The 25,147-nt window shown below is 37.8% G+C and overlaps 1 protein-coding gene across 1 annotated transcript in view; it reads right to left on the bottom strand.

Moving 5' to 3' along the window:
• Window positions 1–994: 994 nt before the first annotated feature.
• The window catches only part of LOC137641100 (solute carrier family 23 member 1-like), a 54,627-nt gene continuing 30,474 nt past the window's right edge, over window positions 995–25,147 (bottom strand). Inside the window, exons 12-13 of the mRNA XM_068373549.1 lie at window positions 2,090–2,216; window positions 995–1,152 (exon numbers count right to left, since the gene is read on the bottom strand). Coding sequence (XP_068229650.1) covers window positions 1,062–1,152; window positions 2,090–2,216 — 218 coding nt within the window. The 3' untranslated portion in view covers window positions 995–1,061. The remainder of the gene's footprint in view (window positions 1,153–2,089; window positions 2,217–25,147) is intronic.

Raw genomic sequence — 25,147 nt, 5'->3', positions numbered from 1 at the left:
TAAGTCGTTAATTGCGCTTAAGAATAAGCATTGTTACCTCCACCAACGAAGGTGGAAGGAGGTTATGTTTTAACCCCGTTTGTGTGATTGCGTATTTTTGTGTTTGTTTGTGAACAGCTTCCTGGCCACAATTCTAATCGAAGAGTAATGAAACTTGCAGGGATTAACTATAATGTAAAAAGATGGAAATGATTCAATTTTGGAAGGTCAAGGTCAAAGGTCAAGGCCACGGTCAAGCAAAATGTCCAATTCACGTAATTAGCCATTAGTTTAGACATCGTTGTCACAGAGACTTCAAACTTAGTTCATGTTTGAGTGTATAAAAATTCACACCAATTAAGCTTGTAAAAGTAAAAGTCAAGGTCAAAGGTCAAGGCCACGGTCAAGCAAAATGTCCAGTTTAGGTAATCAGCCATAAGTTTGGTCACAATTGTCATAGAGACTTCAAACTTGGTTTATATTTGAGTGTATAAAAATCCACGCTAATTAATACATGTACAAGTAAAAGGTCAAGGTCAAAGGTCAAGGCCACGATCAAGTGAAATGTCCAATTCACGTAATCAGCCATAAGTTTGGTCACAATTGTCATAGAGACTTCAAACTTGGTTCATATTTGAGTGTATAAAAATTCACACCAATTAATACATGTACAAGTAAAAGGTCAAGGTCAAGGTCGAGCCAAAGGTCGAGAAATAAGCTGTCGCGGCGGTGGTCTGCGTAGTGTTGCCAGATGGGTATGTATAAAAATCCTCAAAACTCATGATAAAAAATCCCCAAAACAACTCAAAATTCCACATTTCCACAAATATATTTTCTTCTGATCACGTAGCTTTACTAATATGGAAATTACTCACTATGCTTAATATAAGTGCAAGTAAACTAATTACAAGGTTTATTAAGGTTTATTCATCTTTGTTTCTCCTTCATAGAAATTTGTACAGAATATCCCCACCAGGCTTCAAAATCCCCAAATCTAGGGATAAATTCCCAAATCTGGCAACATTACCGCGCGCTACTGAGCGCCCCTCTAGTTGGCTATGAAATCACACGCATCCTGATCTTCATATTTTTACTTCTTCGTCCGCTACCTTATCCCTTCTGGTAAAACCAGTGAACGTTGGACTGAAAGGGATGTATCGTAGAAATCGCCATCTGGAATTAAACAAAATTTGAATAATCATCATTTTTATACCTTATAGAATTCTTGGTGTCGGTTCAGTATGTGGCCTACCTTTTTTATTCTGGTTTAGTATGTGGCCTACCTGGCTTGTTAGATTAGGTAAGGTTAGGTTAGCTTAGGCTAGGTTAGGTTAGGTTAGGTTAGATTAGGTTAGGGTAGGTTAGGCCACATACTAAAACAGATAGAATTTCGTAGGCCATACTCGAAAGGTAGGCCACATACTAAACCGGCACCGAATTCTTTTTATCAAGCAAAATAAACCTTTATGACGCCTAATCATAGCAATAGAGTAACATCAGTTTTCAAAACACAGTGATGGTTATAGAAACATAGCCATCATTAAAGGTTATCTTCATGCGTTGAGTTTCTGGTCATTAATTTCTTTAAAGATATTCTCAGCATTTAATTAATTGGGCCTAATTTGTCCTAGTAGATGTATTTGATTTATAAGTCTCTCTCTCTCTCTCTCTCTCTCTCTCTCTCTCTCTCTCTCCACCCAAAGACACACACATATCTATATCTATATATATATATATATATATATATATAAATAAATATAGATATATATATATATATATATATATATAAATACTGTATATAAATACATACATACATACATACATATATATATTTATATATATATATATATATATATATGTATATATATATATTACATTCACATATATATGTATATATATATTATACACACATACATATATATATATATATATATATACATACATACATATATACACACACATATATATATATATATATACATATATATATATATATAAAATTAGTCCTGGACACCTTACTATACCTACATTTTGAATTCATAATATTTCAAGAATTAACCAGACTCAATAAAAACTCAGAAAAAAAAAAAAAAAAAACAAAGACACTTACCCATTGATGGTTTTCATCCCAAATGGCAAATCGTAACACTGAGACTTGTGATAATTTCCCTTAAACTCTGCAGTTCTCCCTTGGAGATGTTCCTTCCATTTCATTAGGCCTCTTTCTTTCGCAGTTCCTGAACAGAGAGAGAGAGAGAGAGAGAGAGAGAGAGAGAGAGAGAGAGAGAGAGTTGTTATTATTATTATTATTATTATTATTATTATTATTATTATTATTATTACTGTCGTTGTTACTTGTTAAGCTACAATCCTTGTTGGAAAAGCAAGAGGCTCTAAACCCAAGGGCTTCAACAGGGAAAGTAGCCCTGTGAGGAAAGGCATTTGGAAAATAAATAAACTACAAAAGAAGTAATATCATTAAAATAAATCTTATATATACACTATAAAAAACGTAAAAAAGGAAGTCCTAGGGCTCCAACAGGGAAAGTAGCCCTGTGAGGAAAGGCATTGGGGGAAATAAATAAACTACAAAAGAAGTAATATCATTAAAATAAATCTATATATATATATATATATATATATATACAAATAAACTATAAAAAACGTAAAAAAGGAAACCCTGGGGCTCCAACTGGGAAAGTAGCTCAGTGAGGAAAGGCATTAAGGAAATAAATAAACAACAGAAGGACAACATTAAAATAAATCTTTCATATATAAGCTATTAAAAACATCACTAAAAGGAAGAGAAATAAGATAGAATATTGTGCCCGAGTGTACCCGCAAGCAAGAGAACTCTTCCCCCAAGACACTGGAAGACCTTGGTACAGAGGCTATGGCACTAACCAAGACTGGAGAACAATGGTTTGATTTTGAAGTGCCCTAGTAAAAACTGCCTACCATAGCTAAAGAGTCTCTTCTACCTTTACCAAGAGGAAAGTAGTCACGCAATGATTACAGTGCAGTAGTGTATAAGTAAGTAAAGGAAAAATGAGTCGTAACCAGAGAGAGGGATCCACTTTAGTACTGTCTGGTTAGTCAAAGGATCCAATAACCGGTTTTATGAAAAGTGGATAATTGAAAAAAATTAATGTAAAATACTATAATTGATTCATTAAAAAAAAATTTAATCATTGAGAGAGAGAGAGAGAGAGAGAGAGAGAGAGAGAGAGAGAGACATTGGAATGGTTCATACAAAATTCTTAGAAAAGAAAGAAAAAGTGGTGTGAGAGAGAGAGAGAGAGAGAGAGAGATGATAAACACATAGGAATGGTCAATACAGGATTCTTGAAAAAGAAAGAAAAAAATGGTGTCTTAAGTTATGCGTCAGAGAGAGAGAGAGAGAGAGAGAGAGAGAGAGAGAGAGAGAGAGAGAGAGAGATAAATTATCTTTTCAGGTAAAATTTATGACAACGGATTCAACAAAATAATACAGAACAGAAGATTTTGTTTTTGAGAGAGAGAGAGAGAGAGAGAGAGAGAGAGAGAGAGAGAGAGAGAGAGTTATTTTTGCAGGTAAAATTATGACAACATAACTAAATAATTCAGGTTGTTATATATATATATATATATATATATGTGTGTGTGTGTGTGTGCGTGTGTGTGTGTGTGTATGTATCTGTGTGTGTGTAACATGTTTGTGTAATAGAACTCAGAAGAATCTTAGGATATCAGAGTTCCTTGCAAGAAACATCCCATGAGGCTGGGCTCAAGATAAATAGAAGAAAGACAGAGATGATGAGACTGTTAGTTTATTTGGTCGCTGCAACTTCACTATCCTCGTGAGCTAAGGATGCGGGTATGGGGGAGCCTATAGGTCTATCTGCCGAGTCATCAGCAGCCATTGCCTGGCCCTCCTTAGCCCTAGCTTGAGTGGAGAAGGGTCTTGGTCGCTGATCCTTCATTATGTAGCCTATATATGGTCAGTCTCTGGGGCATTGTCCTGCTCGATAGGGCAATGTCACTATCCCTTGCTTTTGCCGTTTATGAGTGACCTTTAAACTGGATATGCAATGGAAGATGAAATATCAGTGGAAGGAGAAATGATTAATGAGGTAGAATCCTTTAAACAATTGGTAACTATGATCTCTAATACAGGGTCTTTAGAATTCGAGTGTAATGAAATACTGAAAAACGCAAATCAATGGTTAGGTTAGGTAGAATTTGGAAATTCAATATTGTTGTTACTGTATGGACATGAGCCTGGTATGACAATGAAATAACATCCAACAGATTTTGTAGATTTGAGAACAAAGCCCTCAGAAGAATATTTGGAGTTAAGCGCCAGGAAAGGATTAAAAATTAAACTGTGAGAGAGATTACTCGAGTGTCATATGTGGATGAGATCATGGTGAGAGGTAGATGGAGATGGTTTGGGCATGTTCTTCGCACTCCCCAAGAAAGATTAGTTCACCAAACGATTTAACTGGGCTCCACAAGGCAATAGAAGAGTTAGAAGACACAGGCCTACGTGGCTGAGAACTATGAAGCGTGAAGTAGGATAATGGAGAAGTATTGATTTAAAAGCACAAGATAGAGACGACTGGCGAAATCTAACTGAGGCCCTTGGCGTCAATAGGCGTAGTTGGAGATGATAATACATACATATATATATATATATATATATATATATAGTCATTTTAATAAAAAAACGAAGATATTCTCACAACCGGGATATGGCCGAGGGCATGTGAATTCTCCAATATTTGATCTTTACACACCTAGGGCTTTGCGCAGTCATTTTTCTCTAGGCTCACCTTAAGATATAAATCAAAAATTTTCCTTAATTAACTATCTTTCTTTACAATAAAAAGTGTATTTCGAGTAGGTTTTAAAAGAATACAATGCATATTTACATTAATGTTCTTTTTCATGAATGTGAATGAAGAGATTTCGGCCGACCAACTTTTCTCTCGGCTTAGCCAAATGAATACTTATATTATTCTTAGGTTATATAATTGACAAAAAATATATTTCAACACAAAAGTATGATTTTAAATTATAATAATAGAAATAACTTTTATTACAATTATGACAATAAAGAGAAATATCATTATTAAAGTAATCCACTATGATAACTTGGAAGCTCAATTCATCGTTAGTCGCGCGTAGTGTTTTTTCTAAAGTGAAGTGATCTTTTTTTTCTGTTTAAATTCGGCGAAATTAAGAAGATTAATCAGGGGAACATATATTATTACGTCTTATAACTACGTGTGAACTTACTTGGTTTCCAACAGCAACAAGAACTAACGAAATAAGTCAGCATTTAGAAATATAAGGCCGAAATTACGTCCTTCATGAATTGGAGCATCTCAAGGTAAACAAACAGTAGCAGGGCTGCCAGATTTTCTAAATGTGAAAAGGCCAACTTCTAATCAACATAAGCTTTAAAAGGACCACCCGTTAGTAGAAAAAGGACAAATATATAGTATTTAAGGCCCGCATTTTTTTTCATATTAATAAAAGCCAACCAATTTAAGAAAAGGCCAAATTTAAGGGTTTTTTTTTTGCCTGAAAAAAGGCCAAACTGGCAACTCTGGACAGTAGTCATATCAATATTTCGTTGACGTTCAGTAAACTTTTTATAATTGTAATATAATATTAGCGATGTTATTTATAATCTTAATTTAGTTTAGGTTAAGGTTAGGATATATTACCGTGTTTTTAAAGGAGTGAAAGTCAAATAAGGCTAACTTAGTTTTGTTTATGGTCTGATGATCTGGTTCCTAACTTCCACATCACCTCTGTGACAATTGACAAGCAAATATTTGTTATATAAAAGACGATTATGACGCTATTGAGTAACAAAATTCATTCTAAATTATCAAAAGAATGTCCCTATGAGTTTCAAGTTTCTAATAAAACGTTGTTTGACAACTGACAAGCAAATATTGTTCATATAGGCCTAAATGACGATTATGACGCAACTAACAATATTCATTCTAGATTGTCCAAAGAATATCCCTATGAGTTTTAAGTTTCTAATGAAACGTTATTTAAGGCTGCAGGATACGGAACATCCCCCAGAGACTATATTCTTAAAAAATAATAATTTCCAAATACTTGTAACTAAGTGTAGGCCTATGTGGGTAGCCCTCTCATCTGTTACCGTATCCAAAGAAACTTGAATGATGATGAATAATTTAGTTGTGCAGTAGGATATGGAACATTCTTCTGAGACTATTTTGTTTTAAACGTTATTTCCAAATACTTGTAACTAAATGTATGGGGGTAATTTTGTATTGTATTACAGGGTGTGATTTCGCACAGAAAATATAAGATTTCCTATAGTAAATAACGTGTAGATGTATATATATTTCTAAAACTATTCATTTGCGACGGGAACGAGTATCCTAGGTTACATCGCCCTGTAATACACTACAATGAAACCCTCGCCTATGATACCCTATCCAACGAAACTTTAATGATGATAATGAATTAGTTATCCAATAGATGACGATGAAGACGACAATATTTACTGCAGAGCACTTCGTAGTGTTGGTTTAAATGTAATTAAAGTAAAAAGGTTAACGAAAGTATCATAAAACGAACGAGTACAAAGCGTTTGGTTTGTGAAAAGCCAAGTGGAATGTGACCAAGTAGTGTTGGTTTAAATGCAATTAAAGTAAAGAAAATTAACGTAAGTATCATAAAACGACAGAGTACAAAGTACAAAGCGTCTGGTTTGTGAAAAGCCAAGTGGAATGTGACCAAGGGTAAATGCTGCTTGGCACTTTGGGTCAGTTAATCAACAACTAGGATACAGATTACTAAGCTATGAGTATCCTACTTTTATCTCTCGGCTATTAGTCTGGTGTAGGCCTACAATCATGCATATAAGTATATATACTGTATCTCCATCTACCCATCACCATGATCTCATCCACATATGGCACTCGAATAATCTCTCTTATAGCTTCATTTCTAATCCTGTCCTGCTATATGGGTATGTTCTTCGCCCTCCCCAAGAGAGATTAGTTCACCAAACTTTTAACCGGGTTCCACAAGGCACTGGAAGAGTAGGAAGACCAAGGCCTACATGCATAAGCATAGAGGACCCTTCTCATAAATAGATAATATATATATATATATATATATATATATATATATATATATATATATATATATATATATATATTATATATATATATACAGTATATATATATATATAAATATATTATATATATATATATATATATATATATATATTTATATATATATAATATTTATATATATATATATATATATATATATATATATATATATATATATATATATATATATATATATATGTATGTATGTATGTATGTATGTATGTATGTATGTATATATATATATATATATATATATATATATATATATATATATATATATATATATATGTATATATATATATATATATATATATATATATATATATATATATATATATATATATATATATATGACCACACTCTCTATATACTGCCAAATTTTGCAAAGCTATTGTTTTCCTCTATTACTTTTTCATAATTTAAAACAATTCACCACATGGGAAACAAGTTAAAATTATAAAAAAACTATAGAATTATAAAAAAAAACTAGCCTGGCTTCCCCTCTGAATGATCTGGAACTGACATCGTCATTATAGTCAAAGAGAAGTTCGTGTTGCCAGTGTACATTTGATGTATATTTGAAATATATACTAAATTAAAAATGGATTAATTACTCAAAAGTGTCATTTTCTCACACTTCCATGAATACTTTTAGTTATACACAATTGTTGCTATATGAATAAGTGCACTGCTGTACACAATACACGTTAGGTTAGGTTTGCCTAGCTACACTCATGGGTAGGGGATTGGAGTACAGTTAGCCCGCACTGTACGCTAGTTTGTAATTTGCGATTTCACATGTATGCGACACAGAGAATCGAAATACCTGTTAACCCTATTACCCCCAGGCTATTTGGAACTTTCCAACCCTTAACCCCCAGGGGTTATTTTTTTTTCAAGCACATTTTGCAGTATATTATTTTTAATTGCTCTAACAGCCTTAATTTTCATCATAGAGAGGTCAGGTTGGTCTCATTCTCTTGGAAAATGCCTGAAGTTTCTCTGAAATTTATGAAAAATATGCAAAATAAATGTAAATAGCAGTTTTTTGCAAGGACGTACCGGTACGTCCATGGGGGTAAAGGGATGAGTTTTGTGAAACGTACCAGTACGTCCTTTTGGGGGTAAAAGGGTTAAATAAAAATCAAATATTCGCGATAAAAATCTAGCAGCATGTTGATTTCCAATAGCTCGGCCACCTTTGCACTGGGCTTGCTTCGTGCCACTTCTCTATCTCTCTACCCAGCTTGTCTCAGCTTTCGCTGTTGCAAAGATTACTGCTATACTTAAAATAACCAGACTTTGATTAAACCGGTGTTTCACTTAACTGTATCAGATAATAATGCATGAAATATTCACATTTTAGTATCGTATTTGTAAATAAAAACATAGCAAATTATAATTTTTTCCATTGTTAACATTTATGCTTTCCAAATCGCCTGATTAAGGCATGCTACCGAAGGATATTTCATATTTCCTAAAAGAAACAATTATTACATGATATATAATGTTGCAATTAGCATACTAATTTCAATAGTTTTATTTGAAATACTGTACTTCTCTCATATTTTCTTTACAGTACTGTTGAGTGGAATCACATACGCTTTAGAAGTTAACCAGAGTTTCATTCATGTTGGCGATGCACGATAATTTATAGCTTTAAGCTCAGTGGTGCTTGATTGTAAACCATAGGAAACTATTTATATGTTATATCAAAACTATCTAATCGGTTTTCAGACACTTTGTAATATTATCTTCTAGATCGGCATTTACATTTGATTATGCTATTTGCGTATTCATAGGTTCCCACTGAATTTAATTTTTGTTTCCTCCAGTTTCAGAGACAGCTTTCCCCTATTCCAACAGAGCAGCAGATTTTCTTGATGATCTTTTCTCCATAGTGAATAAGGGTATAATGTAAAAATGTCAGTATGCTACATTGTTAACTATGGTATGATGATTGGAATACAAGTAAAACAGCTAATATCTGATTCGAGTGGTCATAACAAAAGAGTTGTTTTTTGTTCTGTTGATGTTGTGGGTGTATGCATTTACGCAATTATTTTAACGTTACTAACGATACTTTTATCTTTATCTTTTAATATTATAACCCAATGAAGTAGAAAATGGGATAAATATTATTTTTGGGCTCAAGCCATGACATCCTAATGGAAGGTTCCTTTAGTAGCTTCCTGAGGGTATATATGTCTACAGTGGATATTCCCAGAGAATTAAACCAAAGGTTATCACAGAATTCTAACTTCTGGTGCGAGTACCCTTTCCCCCCTCGAAGCGTAAACGCTATGTGGGGTGCAGATAGCCATGTGGCGTGTCAAAGCATACGTCCCCTGTTGATATACGATAGCCTAAAGAAAAACCTTTGGGGTACTCGTGCCAGAAGTTAGAATTCTGTGATAACCTTTGGTTTAATTCTCTGGGAATATCCACTGTAGACATATATACCCTCAGGAAGCTACTAAAGGAACCTTCCATCAGGACGTCATGGCTATCTCACCAAAAAATAGATTTTTCGCTTCGCTCAAAATCCATTTACTGGGTTACTGTAGATGTCGGATTGCTGCACAAGAGACAATGCACCAGGAATTATGCCGTGTTTCAAGATTGCTGCGTAGAACGAAAATGCTTAGTGGTTGTCGGATAAAGTATTTACCCTTGGTTAATCTTAAATTGTATACATATTGTACAGAACAGTATTACGCTACAGATTGTTAATGTTTATTAATTACAGTACTTACTGTACTCTACAATAGGCTAACTATACAGTACTGTATATAAATGTAGGCTACGTGTGTGGTGAGTTGTCAAAGTAGTCGAGTCATCTGAATGAAAACAACGAACACTTACAGATCAGTCAAGCTGTACTATAGTGATATTACTGTACATATATTACAGTAATATACAATACATTATCAGCGAGTTTTATACGGTACAGTACAGTATTACTAGCTAGGAATATCAGTGTTTTGTTATAATTGTTTGATGACTAGACACTACATGTACTGTACACATACCGATTTTATTACAAACTATATATACTATGATAGCAACCAAGTAAAAACAATATTAGACAGTACTTGGTATGATAATTATCCGAGTAGGTAGTGGGCACTGAGTTGTTAGGTTAGGTTAGGAGTTTTGCTATCCCACCCTTTAGCACCAAAAATACGCAAATTTGTGTTTGTCTCTGTTACCTAACCCTCGTGAAGAGTGGGGCCTGACTGTTTATTGGTCTACATTTCCACTACCATTTACTGTAATTACGGTACATGTTCACTACCATATGCGTACGGTACATATTCATCGTATACGTATGGCATCGCTCAGATTATTTTAAGGATACAAGACATGGAGAATTTATCAAAAACATGACTATGTAATTTAAGGGTGTGAGACAGGGTTAATTCCTCTAAAACATTATTTAATATCGTGGAATATGGAACATTTCTCTCAAATTAGTTTATTTAAAAAAATTTGCTAATTGCATTTCCCAATAATTTCAACTAATTGTGTTTGAGGTATTCGCCTTTGATACGCACTCTAACGAAACTTGAATGATGATGGTGACGATAAATTAGTTGTGCAGTAGATAATGAAGAAGACAACAACATTTATTGCTCAGCCTCACAGCTTTTCGTAATGCTGGATTGAATTTAATTAAAGTAAAGCAGTTAAAGAAAGTATCACAAAACTCACGAGTACAAAGTGTACGGCACACGAAATGCAAAGTTCAGTGGTACCTCTACATACGAATTTAATCCGTTCCACAACCGACTTTGGGTGTAGAAAATGTTCGGTTGTAGAAACGAATTTTCCCATAAGAATACATTGAAATAGGATTAATCCGTGGTTGAGCCCAAAAACCTATGATAACTCCTTAATAAATTACTACACATAATTACACATGACAATAATGCACACTAAATTAGATAATAGACATGTAAAAAAAAATAATCATAAAGAAATAATAAAAAAGAAACGGGTTTTTAGCGTCACTTTACCTTAGAATGTCCAGCGCAGGTGTCGGTCTTGCTATGCAGAGAGGAGACAGACGGGCGGCGAGGAGGTAGAGAGGGTGACTACGATAAACGTACACTACCGTAACTTATTCTAACTTACACTAAGTGAACTTTAACCTAACTTAGCTTATTTATTTTTCTTATTTTTATATTTTATATTTTTTTTTACATTTTCTTTTTATCTTTTTGATGATTAATTTTAATCACTTTCACTCTACACTTAAATTTATTTCTCTTCAATCTTTGCCGTTTTCTTTGTTTCACTTTCTTTCGCTTCACTCTTTGCCGTTTTCTTTGAACCACTTCCTTCCCCTTCATCACGAGTGATTAATTTTAATCACTTTCACTCTACACTTTATTTATTTTTCTTATTTTTATATTTTATATTTTTTTTACATTTTCTTTTTATCTTTTTGATGATTAATTTTAATCACTTTCACTCTACACTTAAATTTATTTCTCTTCAATCTTTGCCGTTTTCTTTGTTTCACTTTCTTTCGCTTCACTCTTTGCCGTTTTCTTTGAACCACTTCCTTCCCCTTCATCACGAGTTCGCTTCGTAGTTTTTTTTAAAGAAGCTATCGATAGAAAGTTGCTTGGTACAGCTTTTCAGAATGTTTCGAAAATAAGTTAGGGAAACATCATCGAACTGCGCAACTACACGACAAACCTGGAATTTTTTTTGGATGGTATTTGTCGATGAAGTCGACCACGTCTTGATATTTTCATAACACCTCTTTTATTTGTGCTGAACCTAACACATGTTCTACCTCCTCGATCCTTCCTCGTCATCACTCATGTGCTCAGACATAGCATGGAGTTCCTTGAGCTCCTCTGTAGTAAGTTCGTCGTGATGTTCTTTTGCATTTTCACTCACGCGGACGGCACGCTCATGCTTTTTAATAATTCCTTGCTTTACTTCTAAATAAAGCATTTCCTTATTCCTTTTCTCACCACTACCACTTGCAAAACTAAGCCTTATAGGACCCATGATTTACGTAAAATACCGTAAAAGGATGAAGTAAAAAATCACGATTAAAACACAGTTAATAGCAGAACACACAGGGCACAACCACACGAAGCCGATGAGAGCAGAGGAATGTCCCAAGCCACGCTAATTGAGGGTACCTCCGAGGTAGAAATGCTGCCTTCTATCGGCGGAAATAAAAAATACATCCGACGCTATGAGTACCATCTACGTGTACAGGTATTGTTTACTTCGGGTGTCGAAAAAAAATTCAGGTGTAGAGTAGGAACGTGTTCGAATTGTACTTCGCGTGTCGAAAAATTCGGATACAACCGGTACGACGAAAATTGCTTATTTCATGTGTCGAAATAATATTCGGGTGTAGAGTCGAAAAATTGCTCGAATTTTACTTCGGGTGTTGGAAAATTCGGATGTAGATACGTTCGTGTGTAGAGGTTCCACTGTAGAATGTAAGAAAGGGAGGTTCTGCCAGGCACACTGTGGTTCAACCAGCAGCCAGGATACACATTACTATGCAGCAATTGGCCTACTCTTATCTGTCAGCTAATAGCGCGTTGTGTACAATCTTGCATATAATTATGCATTGAAGTATATACAGTGTGTCTATACACACAGGAACACATTATCCCTGGATAGGTACGGTCCTCGGACACCCCTTTAAGGGTATACTCGGACGCGAACGACCCCGACGGCAAAAAAAATTCTTGAAAAATCAGTTTTTGCAGTAACCTCCTTTTTTCTTTTGCCAAAAAAAACTTCAATGAACGCTTAAAACAACTGTAAAGATAAATACTACTCATCTGCAGAAAAACTATTTATTATAAATATTTTAAAAAATTAAGTAGAAAAAAAAAAGACCTGACATAAAAATTCATAAAAAAAAAGTTTATACATATATACACAAATCCTTTTAGGAATTGATTCTTGAATGTTTAGGACACATCTTGATGTATTTTGGATGAAGTCAGACCCATGGAGGTGAAGATCTGAAATGAGAAAAAAAGGGTAACTTTTTTTGGCCAAAAAAAATTGTCCAAATTTCATGAATTTTTTTGGGTACCCAAATGAAATAGGAAGTGGCTAATTTTTTTAGGGAATAAACATATGTTATCCTAAAATAGAAATATGTAAAAAAATCTTCATTATTTTGTAAATTACATTTATATCAGGGGCCATATCTAAAGGTAATTTTTTGAGTACTTGGAAATTTCGTAAAAAAATACATATATTTAATATATAATATGATATTTATGCAGGTAAAAATATACCAAAATATCACAAATTCTATAGGGAACAAGAATATATATAGATAGGGCAGCTTACGCTTCGGATATGTCCACAAAATGGCCGCCAACCACACTGACTCAGACTCCCTAATCTGCCACTTGAAATGTAGGAAGGGTATGTCAATTTCAAGGTGTTATTTACTAATCTAATTATTATTGGATATGCATAAAAATTGTATGGTGGGTTGCTGGATAATTGTCGATTACTTTACGACTATAAAATTAAAATTCTGACCCAAAAAATTTTTTTTGAAGGGAAATAAAATCGAAAAAAAAATGTAAAACAATATTTTAGCTAAAAAAATTTGATGATATTCAATCAAAAAAAAAGTAAACAAAATTTTCCGACAAATAAACATCTAGAGGAATCATTACTCTGTGATAGTTCCTTAGTACGTAGTAATTTTGAAAGAATTGGGAAAAAACGAAAAAATGGCAATCACCGGAAAATCGAACACATACCTATATATACGCCATATCTGGCTAAAAAAAAGATAGGCATGGGTAGCCAGATCATCTAGAAACACTTTCCAACACTATAAAAATATAAGTTTTGCGACACTACTTGCCAATTCCTTACGGTAACATGACTAAGCAAAAAAATGCAAAACAAATAAAAAGGGGCACTCGTGGAAAAATGGCCATTCTAATATACGGCATTTCAGAAAAAAAAAATTTCAGCCACGTGCTAGGCAAACCATCAAGGCATATTTTCCGACAAATAAACATATAAATGAAATATTATTCTGTGATAGTTCCTTAGTACGTAGTAATTTTGAAAGAAATGGGAAAAAACGAAAAAATGGCAATCACAGGAAAATCGAACACATACTTATATATACGCCATATCTGGCTAAAAAAAAAATAGGCATGGGTAGCCAGATCATCTAGAAACACTTTCCAACACTATAAAAATATAAGTTTTGCGACACTACTTGCCAATTCCTTACGGTAACATGACTAAGCAAAAAAATGCAAAACAAATAAAAAGGGCACTCGCGGAAAAATGCCCAACATTCTAATATACGGCATCTCAGATAAAAAAAAAAAGACATGCACGTGTTAGCCCAACCATCAAGGTACACTTTCTAACACATAAACATGAAAAAAAAATCAATAATATACGGCAATTCCTTACTACGTAGTAAATTTTTACAAATATTGAAAAAAAAACAGAAATTGGCAACCGCAGTTAAATACCCAATATACCAATAACTACGTCGTATCTGACAAAAACAAAATCACGCATGGGTAGCCAGATCATCTAGACACACTTTCCAACATTAAAAAAGCAAAAGTTTTACGACACTATTTCGCAATATCTTACGGAAAAATGACTTGGCAAAAAAATTAAAAAAAATTAAAAAGGGACACTCGCGGTAAAATGCCCGACATTCTAATATACGACATCTCAGATAAAAAAAAAGACATGCACGTGTTAGCCCAACCATCAAGGCACACTTTCTAACACATAAACATGAAAAAAAAATGAATAATATACGGCAATTCCTTACTACGTAGTAATTTTTACAAATATTGAAAAAAAAACAGAAATTGGTAACCGCAGTTAAATACCCAATATACCAATAACTACGTCGTATCTGACAAAAACAAAGTCATGCATGGGTAGCCAGATCATCTAGACACACTTTCCAACACTAAACAAGCAAAAGTTTTACGACACTATTTGGCAATATCTTACGGAAAAATGACTTGGCAAAAAAATGAAAAAAAATGAAAAAGGGGCACTCGCGGTAAAATGGTCCTCGTGGTGATGAACGACATTTTAACTAAAAAAAAAAACATGCACATGGTAGCCAAACAATCCACCAAGACTTTCCACAACTGATAACCTATACAAGTTACACCATTCTACGACAATTTCATAATACGTAATAACTTTGATAATTATGCAAACTACCTCAGAAGGGTAAACTCGGACGCGAACGACCCCGACGCGTCTCAGAAATCGGGGAAGGAGTACAGCTACAGCAATGCACATCTGGACACTACTAGAGCGTGTAGGGGAGACACCTCCTGCAGGTCGATCACCCACAAATTCAGTCACAGGGGTGAGTCACGTGAGAAAAACCTGTTTTTTTTTGACGCTCGGGGTCGCAAACGACCCACCGTACCTATCCAGGGTTATAGTCTATATAGCCTACTGTATAAATGTAGGCCCTACATTTGAATATATATGTATATATATAGTCTTCCCCCATGATTTACAAGAGGTACATTTCATGAGCCTCCGCAAAAAGCGAAATTTTGTGAAAAGTGGCAGAAACCTATTTTTTATTATGTACGGGCATTTTAACGGATTTTGACGTAGGAAAAATCTATTTTTTGGTGAGATAGCCATGTCGTCTTGATGGAAGTTCCCTTCGGCAGCTTCCTACTGTGTAATATTTCTGTGAGTGATATTACAAGAGAATTACCCCCGGAACGACTATCCGAAGATATCATGTATAATCACGGATGTATCCGTAGATAACCATAGATATCTGCACCCCCAACAGACTTTACCCAGTCTAGTTAACTATGGGGAAGGATAAGTGAGGAGCCGTTACATATCCTCTCCCCCTGTGGTGCCCTCGTTCGTCACTGACGAGTCATTCCTTTGTTCGTAGCGTCTTTTTGCTTACGTAGTTGTTTTGTTGTGCGCCCATTTTTCAGATTTTTTGGAGTGTTTCCTAGTATTTTGGCTTCTTCTTAGTCGTCTAAGTTGAGTACCATCTTCCTTTACAGTTTGATTTAGCTGTAGGTGTTTTGGATCCTTACGGGGAATGGTTATTTAGCTTGTAACGATGTGGGAGCCGGGCACTCCGAGTCCAGCTAGCTTTGGCCGTCATGTTGTGTAACCGACTGTCCTTATTTATCGTGTTCATTTAATTTATTTACTAGTTTCACGTTAGCTAGTTTTTTTTCAATATTAATCTTACCCGATAATCATGTAGCTGTCAACTCCGTTGCCCGACAGAATTCTACGGGAGGGATACGCCAGCGATCGCTATACAGGTGGGGGTGAACACACAGCGCCATCTGTGGTCAGGTACTCCAGTACTTCTTGTCAACGCCACCTCAATTTTTCCTCTGTCGTGCCTCCGGCTAGACCTACATGGATACGCTGTTGATTCTGGAGTTATTGCGCACGATTTGGTGATGTATTTGCTCTAGAGTTTAGCCTTCGCTATTCAGGAAGCTTTATCATTAGCTTAGCAAGTTTTTGGAATTAATTTGATTTAATTTTTGAGTTAATTTTGGTGACGAAGAGAGTATGAACTCTCTTTCACTTTTTAATGGCCGACCCTTCCCTTAGTCGGAAGTGTTGGTGTCGAAGAGAGTATAGACTCTCTTTCTTAATTTTGCTTAACAAAAGTTATAGATTTATTTTATATCTCTCCGCCTTTTATAGGCCTCTTCGATTAACTTCCTTTTATTATAAACTTATTAAAATTAATTTTTATGTTTGTTTATATTCGACCTTTCCTAATAGTAGGCGGTCTTTTCTTGGAACCGAAGTTAATTAACATTGAGCCCTTCATTTCGTTCAAAGTTGAACTAACGTTTTGTTTTGTCTCTGCAGTTGTTGACGTTCAGAACGGTCAACTTGCGCTCTATCGTTACGATAGAGAGAGAATATTCACGGTTTCACGTTGCAGTAAGAGTAAACCGACTCTAGCGTTTTGTTCATTCTTTCTTAGCTTAAATGGTTTTAGTTCTAATAAAGGAACTTTTTATTTGGGAAATCTTTCAGTTTTTTTCCCTTAACAATAATATGTTTTAACGATATATATATTTGGGCTCATCTCTCAGGTTCTTAGTCATGAGAGAGAGAGAGAGAGATAGAGACGGAGGGAGAGAGAGGAGGATAAACGTTTCGTTCAAGCGGATAACGTTGTTATCGTTTTTGCTCTTCTCCCTAGTCTCTTTAGGGGAAGAAGGTAAACGTTTCTAGAGTTTTATTCTTGTTCCCAGGCTTTATGCGGTGAGAGATTTTAAACGTAGTTTATTTGATCTAGTGTTTAGTCTCTTTCCAGCCACTGAATTATTTATCTTTCATTATTTTTTTCTGTTACATTGTAATTCTGTTTTCGCAATTACTAACTTTTAAGGAAGGATAGAATTGCGTGTTTCAGGTACAAACCACTTAAAGTTTCGAGTTCAGTGAAATAAGTGCAAACAGAAAATCAAAAGTGATAAGTGATAAGCGCAAAGTGTTACTGTGTTGCGTTCGAGGGTTCGTCTGTTCGTGCCAGTTGTTCGCCTAGTCTGGGACCTCTTACAAGCTCCCAAGCCCAGGGGAGAAGTAATGTCGAAGGACTTATGGGTTCAGCAGGCCTTGATCGACGAACAGACTTTTCCCTCCGTGGTTTCGGGTGTATCTACACACGTTGCCGACGTGATCACCCCACCCACACAAAGACGAGAGAGCCCTTTTATTCCTCGTCTGCGGAAGAGGTTTCTCGCAGAAACCATGGACCAAATCTTACAGCTTTTAAGTGCAAGTCGGTCCCTTCCGCGCAAGTCCAACTCCTAGGTGTAGCCATTAGCACTGGGTCAGTTCGGACTTGCTGTAGTACGACAACTGCACACCTCCCAGAGAGAGTGTGGTATCGCAACAGGCAGTAGCTCCGTCTGTTGCCGCACCAGCTGTTTTAGACCCTCAGTCTCAACGGACAGTAGCTCCGTTTGTTGTTGTCTTTCTTAAACTCTAGTGGTCTATGCTGCAGACAATGCAGTCTCAGCTGGCGGTGTTGATGCAGGAGTTTCAGGCAGAGAAGGTTAACACACCTCCTCCTGCGAGCGCTCCTCCTCCTCTGCGCAGTACAATCTGCCAGACGTATGAGGTTGAGGTTCCTCAGGCTACCTCCATGCGTGAGCTGCCGCGTTGGGAGTTGCCAGTTACCAGCGTTGTGCAGCAACCTCCACCTTCCTTAAGGCAACCTCAACAATGGGAACAGGAGTCTTATGCCTTACATCCTCCTCTTCCTTTGAGGCAAGAGTTTCTTGCAGTTAGACCATCTTCGAGGCAACAACCTCTTGAGGTACGACAACCTCTACCATCCTTGAGGCAGCCACCTCAGCTCTCGCAGCTGCTACCTCAACTTTCCTCAAGGCGAGAGCCTCAACTCTTGAGGCTAGCACCTCAAGAACCTCAACTCGTGAGACAGGAACTGCGTTCTGCGCAGCCGCTACCTCAACTCTCGCAGCTCACACCTCAAGAACCTCAACTCGTGAGACAGGAACCTGCTACTGCGCATCCACCTCAACCCTTGAGGCAAGCGCAACTCTTGAGGCAGGAACCTCATGCTATGAGTCAGCCACCTCAACGCATGCATCTGCCACTTTCTCCTCAGCTTGAGCCTCTTCCCATTCAACTTTGAAATAACAAATGTCAATAATAACACCTCATTACTTTCATAACTTGCATTTGTAAAGCATATACATGTATGCCTACACAAACATTATGATAATGGAGGTTATTCGTATTACTTAAAAAAAAAAAAAAATATATATGTATTCCTTGCAATATATTTTTAACAAAATCGCAAAAATATGGCAAAAATATCTTCAAAACAAATGAATCATGAGTTATGAATATAATGTAAATATTATGTTGATATTAAAACCCCATGCAAGCATGCATGAAGTAATGCAGTGTTGCCAACAGGGCGAGTTTCCCTTTCCTGAGGTGAAGTAGATTATAGTACGTATATTTAGTGCAGCTTAATTCTACGATTATCATGCCGGCTATCAAATTCATCAACAAAACAGTCTAAATCAATTCCCTCGGCACGTGCACTTTCAATGGACAGTAATGCGATATTACTCAATCTAGCACTGTCATGGAATTTCTGAGAAATGTTACCCGCCATGCAACATGCTCTGCTTACCTTACAGCATGCTCTACATACAGCATGCTCTGCATACAGCATGCTCTGCATACAGCATGCTCTGCATACAGCATGCTCTACATACCTTACCGCATGCTTCTCAGTCACACATCTTTGGTTGTTGCCAACTCACTAGACTGTCAAGCAGTTTCATAACGTTGCCTTCTAGTCTGCTGCTTTTGCACCAGTGAAACCCTCACTGAGAGAACTTAGCTTTTCTCGGATATGGTCCCTGTAGATGAGAAAGTGCTTTTCTCCCTCCTTCTGATATTCCCTTGAGGACTCTGTCATTTGGAGAGGAGCCTTTAGCTGCGTAGCCTCCTATGGACTTTTTTTTTAAGCATAACATGCTTCCAGGGAAGGTAATGGTTCCACTTCAGTCGCTAACCCCGTCTGTTACCACACCTGCTCCCATAGACCTTGAGCTGTGTTGCAAGACATGCAGTCCAAGCTTAGTCCTTGTTAGAGGATTTTTTGTTTACGGAGTCAGTGTGTCACTGGGAAGACGTTCAACAACCAGCAGAAGTGACTTGTTGTGACGCATTGCGGCAACCTCAGCAACCCGATAAGGAGTTGTCTGTACCACCCAGACAGTCTAGACAGCTTCGGGTTGTCACTGTACTTCCTCGCTTCCCCATGGTTGACAGTTCACAGACTGTGCAGCAGTACCATGATCTTGTGTCCGGCTCCGTCAGACGACTGGCTTTTTAAGAGCTCCCACAAGTCGTCGCTGTCTGGAGATTCTCAGATGGACTATGGATCTGACCAAGGAACTGGGCCTCCTGGTCAATTTTGAGGAGTCCCAGCTCGTCCCATCCCAGACCATTGTCTACCTGGGTATGGATCTTCAGAGTCGAGCTTTTCGGGCTTTTCCGTCGGCCCCAAGGATCTTCCAAGCCCTAGAATGCATCCAGAGCATGCTGAGAAGGAACCGATGCTCAGTCAGGTAGTGGATGAGTCTAACAGGGACACTTTCATCGCTGGCCCTGTTCATCGTGTTAGGGAGACTCCACCTCCGCCCCCTTCAGTATCATCTAGCTGCTCACTGGATAAAGGACATGACGCTAGAGACGGTCTCAGTTCCTGTTTCCGAAGAGAGGAGGTCTACTCTCGCATGGTGTAAGAACAGCTTTCTTCTCAAGGAAGTCTAACTTTGGCTGTTCAGAAACCCGACCTCCGTCTCCTCTCAGACGCATCAGACACGGGCTGGGGTGCGACTTTGGACGGACAGGAATGCTCGGGAACATGGAATCAGGAGCAAAGGACACTTCACATCAATTGCAAGGAGTTGTTGGCGGTTCTTCTGGCCTTGATAAACTTCAAGTCCCTCCAGCTTAACAAGGTGGTGGAGGTGGACTCTGACAACACCACAGCCCTGGCTTACATCTCCAAGCAGGGAGGGACTCTTTCGTGGAAGTTGTTCTAGATCGCAAGGGACCTCCTCATCTGGTCAAAAGATCGAAAGCTCACGCTGGTAACGAGGTTCATTCAGGGCGGTATGAATGTCATGGCAGATCGCCTCAGCCGGAAGGGTCAGGTCATCCCCACAGAGTGGACCCTTCACAAGAATGTTTGCAGCAGACTTTGGGCCCTGTGGGGTCAGCCAACCATAGATCTGTTCGCTACCTCGATAACCTAGAGACTCCTGTTGTATTGTTCTCCGATTCCAGACCCAGCAGCAGTTCACGTGGATGCTTTTCTGCTGGACTGGTCCCATCTCGACCTGTATGCATTCCCGCCGTTCAAGATTGTCAACAGGGTACTTCAGAAGTTCTCCTCTCGCAAAGGGACACGGCTGACGTTGGTTGGCTCCGCTCTGGCCCGCGAGAGAATGGTTCATAGAGGTACTGCAATGGCTGGTCGACATTCCCAGGACTCTTCCTCTAGGAGTGAACCTTCTACGTCAACCTCACGTAAAGAAGGTACACCCAAACCTCCACGCTCTTCGTCTGACTGCCTTCAGACTTTCGAAAGACTCTCAAGAGCTAGGGGCTTTTCGAAGGAGGCAGCCAGAGCGATTGCCAGAGCAAGGAGAACATCCACTCTCAGAGTCTATCAGTCTCAAGGGGAAGTCTTCCGAAGCTGGTACAAGACCGATGCAGTTTCCTCAACCAGTACCACTGTAACCCAGATTGCTGACTTCCTGTTACATCTAAGGAAAGTAAGATCCCTTTTCAGCTCCTATCAAGGGTTACAGAAGTATGTTGGCAGCGGTTTTCCGCCACAGAGGCTTGGATCTTTCCACCAACAAAGATCTACAGGACCTCCCTAGGTCTTTTGAGACCTCAAAGGAACGTCGGTTGTCCACTCCAGGCTGGAATCTAGACGTGGTCCTAAGGTTCCTTATGTCATCAAGATTTGAACCTCTCCAATCAGCCTCTTTTTAGGACCTCACATTAATAACTCTTTCCCTCGTGTGCTTGACAACAGCTAAAAGAGTAAGTGAGATCCACGCCTTCAGCAGGATCATAGTTTTCACATCTGAAACGGCTACATGTTCCTTGCAGCTCGGTTTTTGCTAAACGAGCTTCCTTCACGTCCTTGGCCTAAGTCGTTCGAGATCCCAAGCCTGTCCAACTTGGTGGGGAATGAACTGGAGAGAGTACTTTGCCCAGTTAGAGCTCTTAGGTACTATCTAAAAAGGTCTTAACCTTTACGAGGACAATCAGAAGCCTTATGGTGTGCTACCAAGAAGCCTTCTTTTCCAAGGTCTAAGAACTTAGTTTCTTACTATTCAGGCTTCTGATTAGGGAAGCACATTCTCATCTGAAGGAAGAAGACCTTGCTTTGCTGAAGGTAAGGACACATGAAGTGAGAGCTGTGGCTACTTCAGTGGCCTTCAAACAGAACCGTTCTCTGCAGAGTGTTATGGATGCAACCTATTGGAGAAGCAAGTCAGTGTTCGCATCATTCTATCTCAAAGATGTCCAGTCTCTTTACGAGTACTGCTACACCCTGGGACCATTCGTAGCAACGAATGCAGTAGTAGGCGGGGGCTCAGCCACTACATTCCCATAATCCCATAACCTTTTTAACCTTTCTCTTGAATACTTTTTATGGATTGTACGGTCGGCTAAGAAGCCTTCCACATCCTTGTTGATTTGGCGGGTGGTCAATTCTTTCTTGAGAAGCGCCGAGGTTAAAGGTTGTGATGAGGTCCTTTAGTATGGGTTGCAGCCCTTTATACTTCAGCACCTAAGAGTCGTTCAGCATCCTAAGAGGACCGCTACGCTCAGTAAGGAAGACGTACTTAATAAAGGCAGAGTAATGGTTCAAGTCGTCTTCCTTACCAGGTACTTATTTATTTTATGTTATTTTTGAATAACTAATAAAATAAAATACGGGATACTTAGCTTCTTTGTTAACATATATGCTGGTCTCCACCCACCACCCTGGGTGTGAATCAGCTACATGATTATCGGGTAAGATTAATATTGGAAAATGTTATTTTCATTAGTAAAATAAATTTTTGAATATACTTACCCGATAATCATGATTTAATTGACCCACCCTTCCTCCCCATAGAGAACCAGTGGACCGAGGAAAAAATTGAGGTGGCGTTGACAAGAAGTACTGGAGTACCTGACCACAGATGGCGCTGTGTGTTCACCCCCACCTGTATAGCGATCGCTGGCGTATCCCTCCCGTAGAATTCTGTCGGGCAACGGAGTTGACAGCTACATGATTATCGGGTAAGTATATTCAAAAATTTATTTTACTAATGAAAATAACATATTTTAGCATTACGATGCCTTTGGCTCTTTATCTGGTTGCATTTACCTTGCATTATTGTATTTTTAGTTTTAGTTCAGTGCGTGTCAGTTTCGGCTAGCCTAGCCTAGAGAGTGGTGAAATTATAGTTGGAGATGGGTTCGCCGATGGCGTTCGGGTCTTTCTTACTGGGCAGTGGCCCTATTTCCCTTATGGGTTTTTAACCTCAGTTATACTAGTTTACTGAGTATTTATGCCCGCCTGCCTTCGATCCTCCGGTATTTTAGACTTTTTAGACTCTTGTCCGTCAGGCTGCATTCGCTCGTGATCTCCCGTGCTAGGGCTGCGCAGTACTTTGGAGTTCCCCTTTGCGAAGGGTGATCTCAATTTGTCGGTGCGCTGACTTGCTGACTTCGTGTACTGCCGTTCCTCCTAGCCTCTGGGATTTCTCAATCGACTTGCTGCATCCAGGCTTAGCATAACCCTCTTTGGCAAATCCGTTGGTCTGGCATGCTACATTCGTTCGTGGTCTCCCATGCTAGGACTGTGGAGTCTATTGGAGCTCCCCTTTGTGAAGGGTGATCTCATCATGTCGGTGCGCTGACTTTCTTGTACTGCCGTTGCCTCCTAACCTCGGAGATTTCTCGATCGACCTGTGGCTTTTTATAAACCCTCCCCAAACTGTCACAAATCTTATCCACATTCTTAAAGCACTTTCTTGCACTTTTATGAATACTTTTAGTTATACAGTGGTACCTCTACATACGAATTTAATCCGTTCCACAACCGACTTCGGATGTAGAAAATGTTCAGATGTAGAAACGAATTTTCCCATAAGAATACATTGAAATAGGATTAATCCGTGGTTGAGCCCAAAAACCTATGATAATTCCTTAATAAATTATTACACATGACAATATGCACTCTAAATTAGATAATAAACATGTAAAAAAGAATAATTATCAAGAAATAATAAATAAGAAACGGGTTTTTAGCGTCACTTTACCTTAGAAAGTCCAGCGCAGGTGTTGGTCTTGCTACGCAGAGAGGAGACGGACGGGCGGCGAGGAGGTAGAGAGGTTGACTACGATAAACGTACACTACCGTAACTTATTCTAACTTACACTAAGTGAACTTTAACCTTACTTAGCTTATTTATTTTTTTTTATTTTTATATTTTATATTTTTTTTTACATTTTCTTTTTTTCTTTTTGATGATTAATTTTAATCACTTTCACTCTACACTTATAATTGATTGAATTTTTTTCTCCAATCTTTGCCGTTTTCTTTGTTTCACTTTCTTTCGCTTCACTCTTTGCCATTTTCTTTGAACCACTTCCTTCCTCTTCATCACGAGTTTGCTTCGTAGTTTTTTTAAAGAAGCTATCGATAGAAAGTTGCTTGTTACAACTTTTCAGAATGTTTCAAAAATAAATTAGGGAAACATCATCAAACTGCGCAACTACACGACAAACCTGCAATTTCTTTGGATGGTATTTGTCGATGAAGTCGACCACGTTTTGATATTTTCCTAACACCTCTTTTATTTGCGCCGAACCTAACACATGTTCTACCTCCTCGATCCCTTCCTTGTCATCACTCATGTGCTCAGACATAGCATGGAGTTCCTTGAGCTCCTCTGTAGTAAGTTCGTCGTGATGTTCTTTTGCAATTTCACTCACACATACGCCACGCTCATGCTTTTCAATAATTCCTTGCTTTACTTCTAAAGAAAGCATTTCCTTATTCCTTTTCTCACCACTACCACTACCACTTGCGAAACTAAACCTTTTAGGACCCATGATTTACGTAAAATACCGTAAAAGGATGAACGTAAAAAATCACGATTAAAACACAGTTAATAGCAGAACGCACAGGGAACAACCACACGAAGCCGACGAGAACAGAGGAATGTCCCAAGCCACGCTAATTGAGGGTCCCTCCAAGGTAGAAATGCTGCCTTCTGTTGGCGGAAATAAAAAATACATCCGGCGCTACGAGTACCATCTACTTGCACGGGTATTGTTTACTTCGGGTGTAGAGTAGGAACGTGTTCGAATTGTACTTCGTGTGTCGAAAAATTCGGATACAACCGGTA

Source organism: Palaemon carinicauda, chromosome 1 (genome assembly GCF_036898095.1).
Source record: "Palaemon carinicauda isolate YSFRI2023 chromosome 1, ASM3689809v2, whole genome shotgun sequence".
Taxonomy (NCBI): Eukaryota; Metazoa; Arthropoda; class Malacostraca; order Decapoda; family Palaemonidae; genus Palaemon; species Palaemon carinicauda.
The sequence above is the reverse complement of the archived record's forward strand: the minus strand, read 5'-3'. Positions and strand labels throughout refer to the sequence as shown.